Below are 12,921 nucleotides of genomic sequence, written 5' to 3'. Positions count from 1 at the left end.
CTAAATCTAGAATATTCTCCCCTCTAGTTGGTGTCTTAACTAGCTGTGCCATAGCTGCTCCTGTAAAGGCCTCTACTATATTCTTACTTTTGCATGTAAGGGCACTGGGGATATTCCAGTCAACATCAGGCATGTTGAAATCACCCATAACCACAATATCTCCCTTTACTGCCATTAGGGTAATCTCATCCACCATCTTGTTGTCATGTTCCTCAGATTGCCCTGGAGGCCTATAGATCACCCCAATTCTAATGACAGAACCGTCTTTATTTTGCATGCAAATCCAGAGGGTCTCCAGATCTTTACATGTATTTTGAATTAGTATTGTTTTTAGACTTTCTTTAACATAAATGGCTACTCCACCTCCCCTTCTCTCTATTCTATCCTTCCTATACAGTGTATATCCTGGTATGGATATTTCCCATTCATTAGAATCCCTAAACCATGTCTCAGTTATGGCAACCAGATCCAAATTATCTCTAGATATTATGGCCATTAACTCACAGAGCTTGTTGCTCAAGCTTCGAGCATTTGTGTACATTACCCGAAGAACATTATTTTCATTATTAGTTTGCCCTTTATCATCAGCAACTACATCTATTTTATTTACAGCTCCCTTTTCATAAGCTTCCAGAAACTGATTTATCCTCATTGGTCGGGGACAGAAATCCTCCACATCTGGTACATCTCTGTCCCCGTTACCTAGTTTAAATGCCTGTCCAAAAAAGTTCTGAATTCCTCACCGAGCACCTGGGCACCTCTGTATGATGGATGCAAACCATCCCTCTTAAACAACTCCCTATTGGACCACCTATTGACATCATGACTTACATAACCAAAACCTTCAGCTTTACACCACTGCCTTAACCACACATTAAACTCTCTGATACAACTTGTTTTACCCTCCTGGCCACAAACCGGTAACACCTCTGAGAAAGTCACTGAATCAGTTATTTTACCCAGCTCTACACTTAGACATTGAAAATCTCTTTTTACTACATTAACATTTCTCTGGGACAAATCGTTTGTGCCAAGATGCACCACCACATCAACGTTATTATCTTTACTCACAGCCTTGACAATGTTTGTAATCCGCCTCCTATCCCTGTGGGCAGTGGCTCCTGGAAGACACCTCATCACCTTCACCACATCCTTCCTCTGTCCCAAATCAACACCTCTGACAATTGAGTCACCCAGAAGAACATGTGTCCTCTCTTTATTTCTACTAACTGGACTTGGTTTGGTGACACTATGCTCCTCATTTACAACAACTTCTCCTTTGAACATTCCCTCATTCTCCGCCTGAGGGGCCTTGCTAATATCTACAACATCCCTACTATTTAAATCCGCAAGAACATTATAGGAATTGGATACAGAGAGACCAAAATTGTTATGTTTTTGTTCAACCGCACGTAATCTTCCTGAACCAACAGTTGTCCAAACAGCCCTCCTCCTCGGGGGGCGCTGTGGAAGTGGAGGCTGCACACATGGCTTCATTACAGCACGTGGCTTTGGACCATGAGAAGGCCAGATCCTTTCCTGACGATACCTCATAATAGTTGTTTTATAATTTAAAAAATTAATTATAATCTGTCTTCTTGAACTCTCTGATTGGCAATTAGAAAACTCTTACCCAGAGAGACCACGTTCCTATGGTTTTCCAGCATGACGTCCGAATGCAGCGCCTTCTGGTCAGGATCCAGCTGAGACCATTCCTCCTCAGAGAAAGACACAGCCACCTCCTCGAAGGACACAGGACTCCCCTGAACACAGGGAAAAAAGAACAGAACAAGAGAATTTGCAAAAATCCTTCAGGACTGGGCAGCATACAAGTTGAATAAATAAATAAGTAAATAAAAATCTGTTCATCTTCATCATTCATTTAGACAAGAGGATGGAAGGGGAACTCCAATTTCCAGACAAGACAAAACTTTTCCCTTTCTTACTTGATTTGGAGGTTCTACCGTTGTTTGATCTCCGTCATAAAAACCAGAAAGCTTCATTCTTTGTTTCTCTGTAAGGAATAATTTCAAAATGCATAATTAACAAAATAGGAGATATTCTATAAAAGAGAAGAGAGAAGAAAGGTGAGACAGATGGACAATCTTCATTACCTTCTGTGGTGTCCTGACTTGGATCGTCCCAAGGGATCCTCCAGGGAATTGACCTCTGAGGGGGATTTGATGGATTCTGATTTCCCTCGAGATCTCTGATCTCCACAGTGCAGCACTTCAAATAGGAGGAAGGAAAAAAGAAACAGAACATATTATTATTATTATTATTATTATTATTAATTAGATTTGTATGCCGCCCCTCTCCAAAGACTCGGAGAGTGGATATGTCACAGGACAGAAAGCAGACTTCCAGATTGGCAACACAACCTCAAAGTCCCCAATATCCATCCGTGAGGTTGAGGAACAATGTCCAGAAGAATTGGAGAATTGCCATATGTGATGAATGCCAGAGAAGTTTGGGAAGGAGGGGTGAAATATTTAAATATGTTCTCTATTCCCTTCTGAGCTCCCAAAAGTGTCTCACCTGCAACTGGACCTGCCCGTTCCGCTCCTCCGCCTGGCTCAGGAGGAGGCCTTCCGCCAGGGCCACCGCCTGGGAGCTGGTCTCTGCTCCACACTCCCTCACCCAGCCCTCCATCTCTGGGGGCAGAAGGGACAGGAGATGCTCCAGAACTACCAGGTCCACCATCTGGGCTTTCGTGTGCTTCTCTGGCCTCAGCCATCGCCTGCAAATGTCGTGGAGTCGGCTGCAAAGTCCTCGGGGACCCTCAGCTTCCTGGTAGTGGATGGAGTTCCAGGGCTGAACTTCTGAAGGGAGGATGGGTTCTTCCTCCAGGATCTTCTGCCCGGGTCTTGTCCAGAGCTTCCCCCCCTTCCCAGGCTGAGCGGCTGCAGGGCCTTTTCCGCTTCCCCCCTTTGCAACAGGTGGGGTCTCCATCCTTCCTCTGTCCTGCAGAGCAACTTCAAGGGGTCCAAGGACTCTTGTGGTTCTCCAGACGCCTTTTCCTTCACGGGACCATTTCTGGGAACACAGGACGGATCCCTCCAGGTGATCCCGCTCTTTTCTTCTTCCCCCAGGAGAAAATGGGGCCTTGCAAAGACCCCAAATGGCTTCCGGTTTCTGTCTCTGAGGTGGAAGGGAAAACAAAGGCCCAGAAGGAGAAGGTGGGATTCAGCCCCTGAGCGACCTTCCCCCAACCTGCCCGGAGCCCCAAGAGGCTCATCCCAGCGCAGGGCCCAGGTCTCCCGAGCAAGGCCGGGAAGGAGGCAGCTGCAGAGGCCGCCCCGCTTCTCTCCCCCTCCGGAGACAGGATCGGGCCCTCGGGGAGCCTGGGGCGAATCCCGCCTCCTCCGTCTCCTCCTCGCCCGCCTTCTCCTCTCTTGCTGGGTCTCCGCAAAGTCCACACCCCCCCCCCCATTTCCCCGCTTCTCTTGCAGGGAGCCCCCCCCCCTCACCTGGCGCAGGCCTGGATGTCCTCCCACCGGACTCTCCGTCTCCTACGAGCACCAGCCGTTAAGGAGAGCGAGTGTAGCGTCCAGAGCGGCAACGTTCGGTGATGTCACTTCCGTCTCTGCCTCCTCTGCAAAGCCCCGCCCTGCAATGGGGAAGCGCCTGGAGTTCCCTTCCCTTGGCAGAGCGCGCCCTCTGGTGGCCTTGGGGCAAAGTGCCAGGATGGGAGAAAAGGCGGGAAAGAGGAACGCAGGGGTGAGGGAAGGGAGGGGGCGGGCCTGAAAGGCCCCTTTTGGAGGCTCCCTGCCCGGCAAAGGCTTCGGCGTCTGTGCTTCCTTCTTCCTCCCCTTCTCTAGGGACCCAAATGGCTGGAAGGAGGTTCCGGCATTTCTCCTGAGGCGTTTCTAGGGCGGTTGGGCCCTTCCTCCCCCTCTTCCCTCCGCTCGGCTTCCCCATTGAGGGGGGAGGGGAGGGGCCATCAGGGGCCTCAGACGGGAAAGGCCCAGTTCCAGCAACCGGGTTTCGTCTCCTTCAGCCTCCATCTGGGTTGCTCTGCCTTGCGCTTTTTCCAGAGACTTTCTAGATCTTTCTTTGTTTATTTAGCAGAGCCTTTCCCAGGGCCGCCATCAGGAATTTTGGGGCCCCATACAGCCCAAGTGCCTGGGCCTCTCCCTTCTTCATTCCTTCCCTTTTTCTTTCTTTTTTCTTTTTGTTTTTCTTTTCCTTCCTTCTTTCCTCCCTCCCTCCCCATCCCCTTCCTTCCTTTCTTTTTTCCCCTTTCTTTCTCTTTCCTTTTTTCTCTTCTTTTCCTCCCTCCTTCCTTCCTTCTCTTTTAAATTTTCAAACTGTCTTCTCCATATTCCTGGCTGAGGAATTCTGAAAGCTGCAGTCAACTGGTCTTCAGCCATTGTCCAGCCCTGCACTACGGACCCCTCCCTCCACCCCATGAAGAGGCCGGGGGCTTCTTTCCAAAGCCAGTGGCAGTGATGCCAGAACCCTCTTCCCTGGGGATGGGAGTGGGGGGGGCTCCACTGTTCTCCCTCGACAAGACCTTCAGCAACACACCAGCCCTGCTAGGCAGGCCTCTTAGCCCCGCCAAAGAAATGGGGTTTAAGGAAGACTCCCACCCCCCACCTTGCCCCAAACACTGGCACTCTGCATAACGCATGCAGGGGCTTTGGCTTCCCCTCTGCAGAACAGAAGCTGGGGACCCCTCCCTCCACATACACCGGATCCCCATAGCCCATCCGAGGACTGGCAAAATAGATGTGCCCCCCACCTTATTTTCTATCTTTCTCTCTCTTTTTATCTCTTTCTCGCTCTCTCCTTTCCTCTTTTTCTCTTTCTCCCTCTATTCCTCTTTTTGTCTCAGGGACTATCTCAGGGACCGCCTTCTGCTGCACGAATCCCAGCAACTAGTTAGGTCGCGTCAACTAAACTATGTCGCTTGGCGGGACCCAGAGGAAGAGCCTTCTCTGTGGCGGCCCCGGCCCTCTGGAACCAAGTCCCCCCATAGATTAGAATTGCCCCACCCTCCTTGCCTTTCGTAAGCTGCTTAAAACCCACCTCTGCCCCAGGCATGGGGGAATTGAGATACCCTTTCCCACTAGGCCTCTACAATTTTATGCATGGTATGTCTGTATGTCTGTTTGGTTTTTATAATAATCGGTTTTTAACTGTTTTTAGTATTGGATTATTATTATATGCTGTTTTATCACTGTTGTTAGCCGCCCCGAATCTACTTAGAGGGGCAGCGTACAAATCCAATAAATAAATAAATACCTGTTTCTCCTCATCCTGACTGGCCCTCCTGCCCCCGAGAGCTCCCTTCTCCAACTCCACGGACCTCCCACTCATCTGCCAAGACCCAACAACCAGCCATGCCTGATTCATTCATCCCCTTATCATCCACATCAAGCCATCCAGCAGGGGAGGTTCCAGCTTCTGCCCCCGACTCCTCCAGTTTCTCATACAGTCATGTACAAGCTCTCCCCCCTACCATTTAAAATAATATAAATCTAATTTAAAATATCAAAAAGGCAACATTACAAGTGTTGGTTATGACCTATAAAGCCCTTCATGGCACCGGACCAGAATACCTCCGGGACCGCCTTCTGCCGCACAAATCCCAGCGACCGGTTAGGTCCCACAGAGTTGGCCTTCTCCGGGTCCCGTCGACTAAACAATGTCATTTGGCGGGACCCAGGAGAAGAGCCTTCTCTGTGGCGGCCCCGACCCTCTGGAAGTAGCTCCCCCCAGATATCAGAGTTGCCCCCACCCTCCTTGCCTTTCGCAAGCTCCTTAAAACCCACCTCTGTCGTCAGGCATGGGGGAATTGAAAATTTTTTCTCCCTTCCCCTTAGGCTTATAGAATTTATACATGGTATGCTTGTTGATATGATTGGGGTTTTTTAGATTACTTTTTAATATTAGATTTGTTACATTGTTTTTTATTGTTGTTAGCCGCCCCGAGTCTTCGGAGAGGGGCGGCATACAAATCCAAATAAACTAAACTAAACAATGCATTAATGTAAGATAAATAAGATGGAATAAATCAGCCAGCTCTTGACTATTTCCTATGATGGTTAGAATGGTGATATCAGTCAATAACAGTCCCATGTTTGAGGAGCCTATCACTAAAAGTAGAACTCGAGGCAAGGTCAATAATGTCCATAAAAATTAATGTCCACAGAATTAACAGCAACAACGAAGTCCACTTCAGTCTTAATTCTTCAGTGTTAATTCTATATAATGCTGAAAAACATTCCATTTGTTCTTTGTAAATTAAAGCTGGGATCTAGACTGGTTGCCCCCTAGAGAAGGAACATTTATAGTTTGGGTTTTGTTTTTCATAATACAGTGATCCCCCGGTTATTGCGTTCCCGATCATTGCGAACAGGCTAATTTGCGATTTTTGAGCAATTGCTACCATCTCGATCGTTGCGAAACGCTTTACAGGCTACATCGCGATTTTTTAAAACAAAACAAAAGTTAAAAATACGTGCACGGTTTTTCCCGCCCAAACTGACCAAACTGACGTGTAGCATTGCTGGTTGGCCAAAATCTCGGCCAATCAGCTTTGCCATTGCAATGGCAATGGTGATACAGCAAAATTTCAGCCAATCACCGTTGTCATTGCTGATGGGCAGAAATCTCGGCCAATCAGTGTTGTTTGCTCAGCTTTGCTTTGCTTTGCTTTGCAACTTGCAACTTTTGCAGCCGTTTCTTGGAGCTTGCGTGTCTTGGAGTTGTGTCTTGGAGCTTGCGTGTCTTGGAGCTTGCGTGTCTTGGAGCTTGCGTGTCTTGGAGCTTGCGTGTCTTGGAGCTTGCGTGTCTTGGAGCTTGCGTGTCTTGGAGTTGTGTCTTGGAGCTCTTTGTGAAGACTTCGTGGAAGAAGATGGCACCTAAACGTTGCACCCGTAGTGGAGCCGGCGATGCTAAAAAGACCCGGAAGATGCTGACAATCAAGGAGAAGATTGAACTTTTGGACATGCTCAAAGCGGGACGTTCTAATGTAGAGGTTGGTCGGCATTATGGGATCAACGAATCGACTGTGCGATACATTAGGAAAGAGGAGAAGAAGATAAGGCAAACTTCTCTGATATCATTCAACAAGGGTGCAAAAAGAATAGTGACGCCTAGAAACAAACGCCTCATGAAGATGGAAGCTGCTTTGTCTGTGTGGATAGAAGACTGCCGAAAAAAGAGCATTGCTTTGGATACGAACACTATACGAACCAAGGCGCAGCAATTGTACAACCGTCTTGAGGACACAGATGCAGATGAGGGAGACCCAGGTAAGGGCTGGGGTTTTTTATTCTGTCATTACATACTGTATTTAAGTGTTTTTCAAGGAAGGAGGGAGGGAGGGAGAGAATGGAAGGAGGGAGGGAGAGAAGGATGGAAGGAGGGAGTGATGGAAGGAGGGAGGGAGGGAGAGAAGGATGGAATGAGGGAGTGATGGAAGGAGGGAGGGAGGGAGAGAAGGATGGAAGGAGGGAGTGATGGAAGGAGGGAGTGATGGAAGGAGGGAGGGAGGGAGAGAAGGGAGGGAGGGAGGGAGAGAAGGATGGAAGGAGGGAGTGATGGAAGGAGGGAGTGATGGAAGGATGGAAGGAGGGAGTGATGGAAGGAGGGAGTGATTGAAGGAGGGAGTGATGGAAGGAGGGAGGGAGGGAGGGAGAGAAGGATGGAAGGAGGGAGGGAGGGATGGAAGGACTGTACTGTATGCTTTCATTCAAGTCACTTCTCTCTCCCTTTCCTGTCATTCTCTGTAGATGAAGGCGCTGTTGACTCTGAAGACCCCCAGCCATCAACATCTTCTGCTTCTTCAGCCCCAGCCACATTCACAGCAAGCAAAGGGTGGTTTGACAGATTTCAACGGCGCCATGGCCTGAAGAGTGTGTCATTGCATGGAGAAGCTGCCTCAGCAGATACAGGTGCAGCTGAAAACTTTGTCCGGCGCACGTTTAAAGATCTAATTGCAGAAGGGGGCTACCTTTCAGAACAGGTGTTCAACATGGACGAAACAGGCCTGTTCTGGAAGAGGATGCCTTCACGGACTTTCTTGATGCAAGATGAAGCCAAAGCCCCTGGCTTTAAGGCCATGAAAGATAGAGTGACTTTGGTCATGTGTGGGAATGCAGCAGGCTTTTTGCTGAAGCCAGGGCTAATTTATAAGTCACAAAATCCAAGAGCCCTCAAGAACAGAAATAAGAATGCATTGCCAGTGTACTTGATGCATAATCCTAAAGCAGGGATTACAAAAGCCCTCACGCGGGACTGGTTTCACCAGTGCTTCATCCCACAGGTGAAGGATTATTTGGCTGCCAAAGGACTAGATTTCAAAGTGCTTCTCCTAATGGACAATGCTGGAGGCCATGATGACCTGGCACATGAACATGATGGGGTGCAAGTCGAATTCTTGCCACCAAACACCACATCGCTTATCCAGCCAATGGATCAAGGTATTATCCGCGCATTTAAGGCACTGTACACGCGCAATTCTCTTGCAAGCATCGTGGAAGCAATGGATGCTGATCAAAACTTCACATTGAAGGCCTACTGGCGTCAGTACACAATTGCATCTTGTCTGAAGAACATTCAGAGTGCCTTAATGGATATGAAGTCACAGACAATGAATGCCTGCTGGAGGAAATTGTGGCCAGAAGTGGTGAATCATCACAGGGGATTTGCTCCCGAAGAAATTCAAGATGCTGCAGTCCAGAACTCTGTGAAGCTGGCACAGGCAGTGGGTGGAGAAGGCTTCGTTGACATGACACCAGAGGAAGTCAATGGTTTGCTTGATGAGCATGGCCTACCGCTGACAGACAGAGATCTGGAGGAGCTGACCAGGTCAGCGAGTGAAGAAGAGGAGGGAGCTGAAGAAGCTGAGGAAGAAGAAGATGTTGGCCTAACGCTTGAGCGGCTTGCAGAACTGAACAGAGCTGCTGCACATGTACAACGCATGGTGGAACTTTGGGATCCAAACATGACTCGCTCTATACACTTTAAGGCCTCCCTTGACAACACCATTGCACCATACAGAGCCATGTTAGCCAAGGAAAAGAAAATGCACCAACAACTGCCCATAACTATGTTTTTCACGAAAACCAAGAGGTCTGCCACAACATCACCTGCAGCGTCCATTGTAGACATGGTGATAGAAGAAGATCCCGATTTATCCTAGTTATGCTAACCCCCCCCAAAAAATGTAAAAATGTAAATAAATATTTTTATTGTTTCTATCAGGATGACTAAGTGTGTTATTCAATGTGTAAAGTACAGGTACAGGTACAGGTGGAGGTACAGTACAGGGGATGGGAAATGGTAATTTGTGGGTTGAAAGTGTTGGGACTGAGTGGCATAGAGAAGAATGAATGAATGACTGAGTGAATGAAATTCAAACACAGGTGAGGGCTGGGGTTTTTTATTCTGTCATTGTTTAAGTGCTTTTTACCAAAGGAAGGAGGGATGGAAGGAGGGAGGGATGGAAGGAGGACATGAGGGCCAAAAAACCAGGTTCAAAATGGACTTGGAAATCAAAGTGTAAGTGTTCTCACTGAGGGCTAGAAGCATGAGAGCAAAAAAAACCAGGTTCAAATTGGAATGGAAAATCATAAGTGGCAAGTGTTCTCACTGAGGGCTAGAAGCATGAGAGCAAAAAAAACCAGGTTCAAATTGGAATGGAAAATCATAAGTGTAAGTGTTCTCACTGAGGGCTAGATGCTTGAGAGCAAAAAAAACCAGGTTCAAATTGGAATGGAAAATCATAAGTGTAAGTGTTCTCACTGAGGGCTAGAAGCTTGAGAGCAAAAAAACCCAGGTTCAAATTGGAATGGAGGGGGTGGCCGGCATGAAAATAACCATTGCCAGCCTCCGAACTGCCGTCGCCCCACCGTCTGCGCATGCGCGGCCTTAAAACAAAACAAAAAAAAGATCGCGCATGCGCAGGTGGTGTTTTTACTTCCGCAGCGCTACTTCGCGAAAACCCGCTCATTGCAGAGGGTCCTGGAACGGAACCCTCGCAATAACCGGGGGATCACTGTAAACCCAGTTGCATCTGGGAACATTAAAAATCCTTGTGGATTAGCTGAAAAAAATGCAGCGATTTTACAAAGTGAAAGTTGTGACTGTTTCTTTCAACAAGAAATGCAAATTCTGGATGAGAAAAAAATATGTGAGCAAGAAAATGGATGGAGAATTTCTAAATAAGTGGAAATGGAAAAGATTCAATGTGACATTTTATTGGAAACGCCTTCAACTCCTATTGATGGCTTTTAGCAGTGGATTCAGCCTTTCATCTTTCTGAGGTCACTAAAATGAAGATCCAGATTGCTGGGGTCAATATGCTGGCTTTGCACACTGCCCCGAGGTAAAGTGGTAAAGCCCTATGGAGGAATATATAAATCTAAGTGGAATTGCTAAGGCCATAGTTTCTCTCGAGCACGGATACTTTTATGATGAGATAGATGCATGCATTTATACGGCTTCCTCCCTGTGTGGATCTTCTTATAATAATAATTAATAATAATAATTTATTAGATTTGTATGCTGCCCCTCTCCGGAGACTCAGGGGGGCTCAGAACAATAACAATGTTACAATGGAAACAAATCTAATATTGAAAATCAGCTAAAAAACCCACCATCATTTAAAAACCATGCAACACACGCATACCATACATACAATGTAAAAGCCTGGGGAGGTGTCTCAGTTCCCCCATGCCTGCTGATATAGGTGGGTCTTAAGTAATTTGTGAAAGACGAGGGTGGAGGCAGTTCTGATCTCTGGGGGGAGTTGATTCCAGAGGGCCAAGGCCGCCACAGAGAAGGGTCTTCCCCTGGGGCCCGCCAAACAACATTGTTTAGTCAACGAGACCCAGAAAAGGCCAATTCTGTGGGACCTTATCGGCCGCTGGGATTCGTGCGGTAGAAGGTGGTTCTGGAGGTATTCTGGTCCAATGCCATGTAGGGCTTTAAAGGCCATTAACAACACTTTGAATTGTGACCGGAAACTGATCAGCAGCCAGTGCAGGCCACGGAGTGTTGGAGAAATGTGGGCGAACCTCGAATTGATGAGGGCATGAGCGCCTGTCAGCAATGACTCCCTGTCCAAATAGGGCCGCAACTGGTGCACCAGGCGAACCTGGGCAAACACCTCCCTCGTGACAGCCGAAAGATGATGTTCCAATGTTAGCACCGGCACATCCCTTCCACTGCTTCACTGACTGGACATGGGGTGGAGATGTATAACTGGGTATCATCAGCATACTGATGATACCTCACCCTGTGTCCTTGGATGATCTCACCCAGCGGTTTCATGTATGGGAAGTGCACCGATCTGAGCAAAGGTCTTTCCACACACCATGCATTTATACAAATTTTCCTCTTTGTGGATCCTTTTTTTAAAAAAAAAAAAATTATTTCAAATGTATACATTTAAAGGGACATTTTCTCAATCATTGCATCTTTACATCATCAAAACAGGCAAAAAGAAAAGGTAATTGAAAGAGAAAACCATAAAGAAAACAAAAACAGACTGTACATAACCCACCCCACTCGTCTCATTGACAGCTTAATTTAAACCCATCAGTTTTATCATACAGTGACTATCACCAGCGGATATAATTCGGACATAAGTATAACCAGATTTTAAGTAATTTGTATTCTTCAATCCTTTCTCCTATCTACCCTCACATATAATCATTTACAATATTCTTCAATAAGTAAATAAATCTAATATTTTTTAAACCCTTTCAAACTTATTCAGCAGTCTTTGGTCTCTCTGTATCCAATTCCTATAATGTTCTTGCGGACTTAAATAGTAAGGATGTTGAATGTATTAGCAAGGCCCCTCAGGCGGAGAATGAGGGGATGTTCAAAGGAGAAGTTGTTGTAAACGAGGTGCATAGTGACACCAAACCAAGTCCAGTTAGTAGAAATAAAAAGAGGACACATTTTCTTGTGGGTGACTCGATTGTTAAAGGTGTTGATTTGGGACAGAGGAAGGATGTGGTGAAGGTGATGAGGTGTCTCCCAGGAGCCACTGCCCGCAGGGACAGGGGGTGGATTACAAACATTATCAAGGCTGTGAGTAAAGGTAATAACGTTGATGTGGTGGTGCATCTTGGCATAAATGATTTGTACCAGAGAAATGTTAATGTAGTAAAAAGAGATTTTAAATGTCTAAGTGTGGAGCTGGGTAAAATAACTGATTCAGTGACTTTCTCAGACGTGTTACCGGTTTGTGGCCAGGAGGGTAAAACAATGTGTATCAGAGAGTTTAATGTGTGGTTAAGGCAGTGGTGTAAAGCTGAAGGTTTTGGCTATGTAAGTCATAATGTCAGTAGGTGGTCTAATAGGGAGTTGTTTAAGAAGGATGGTTTGCATCCATCATACAGAGGTACCCAGGTGCTCGGTGAGGAATTCAGAACTTTTTTGGACAGGCATTTAAACTAGGTAAAGGGGACAGAGATGTACCAGATGTGGATGATTTCTGTCCCCGACCAATGAGGATAAATCAGTTTCTGGAAGCTTATGAAAAGGGAGCTGTAAATAAAATAGATGTAGTTGTTGATGATAAGGGGCAAACTAATAATGAAAATAATGTTGTTCGGGTAATGTGCACGAATGCTCGAAGCTTGAGCAACAAGCTCTGTGAGTTAATGGCCATAATATCTAGAGATAATTTGGATCTGGTTGCCATAACTGAGACATGGTTTAAGGATTCTAATGAATGGGAAATATCCATACCAGGATATACACTGTATAGGAAGGATAGAATAGAGAGAAGGGGAGGTGGAGTAGCCATTTATGTTAAAGAAAGTCTAAAAACAATAGTAATTCAAAATACATGTAAAGATCTGGAGACCCTCTGGATTTGCATGCAAAATAAAGACGGTTTTGTCATTAGAATTGGGGTGATCTATAGGCCTCCAGGGCAATCTGAGGAACATG

At 46.6% G+C, this 12,921-nt stretch overlaps 2 protein-coding genes across 2 annotated transcripts in view; one reads left to right on the top strand and one right to left on the bottom strand.

Annotated features, from left to right (window-relative positions):
* Positions 1-12,921, bottom strand: part of LOC139155615 (zinc finger protein 91-like) — a 67,068-nt gene that overhangs the window by 23,745 nt on the left and 30,402 nt on the right. The window lies entirely within an intron of this gene.
* Positions 6,319-9,215, top strand: LOC139155616 (tigger transposable element-derived protein 1-like). The gene is made up of 2 exons (XM_070730817.1): positions 6,319-7,262; positions 7,743-9,215. The coding sequence occupies exons 1-2, from the start codon at positions 6,863-6,865 to the stop codon at positions 9,152-9,154; spliced, it is 1,812 nt and encodes a 603-aa protein (XP_070586918.1). The 5' UTR covers positions 6,319-6,862; the 3' UTR covers positions 9,155-9,215.

Source organism: Erythrolamprus reginae, unplaced genomic scaffold, assembly GCF_031021105.1.
Source record: "Erythrolamprus reginae isolate rEryReg1 unplaced genomic scaffold, rEryReg1.hap1 H_33, whole genome shotgun sequence".
In the NCBI taxonomy this organism is placed as follows: Eukaryota; Metazoa; Chordata; class Lepidosauria; order Squamata; family Dipsadidae; genus Erythrolamprus; species Erythrolamprus reginae.
Note: the sequence above shows the minus strand (reverse complement) of the source record. Positions and strands in the feature narration are given on the sequence as shown.

Coding starts and splice junctions, on each gene's coding strand:
- LOC139155616 (XM_070730817.1), top strand. CDS start 6,863: ATGGCACCTAAACGTTGCACCCGTAGTGGAGCCGGCGATGCTAAAAAG. Junction 7,263..7,742: donor TGCAGATGAGGGAGACCCAG/GTAAGGGCTGGG, acceptor CATTCTCTGTAG/ATGAAGGCGCTGTTGACTCT.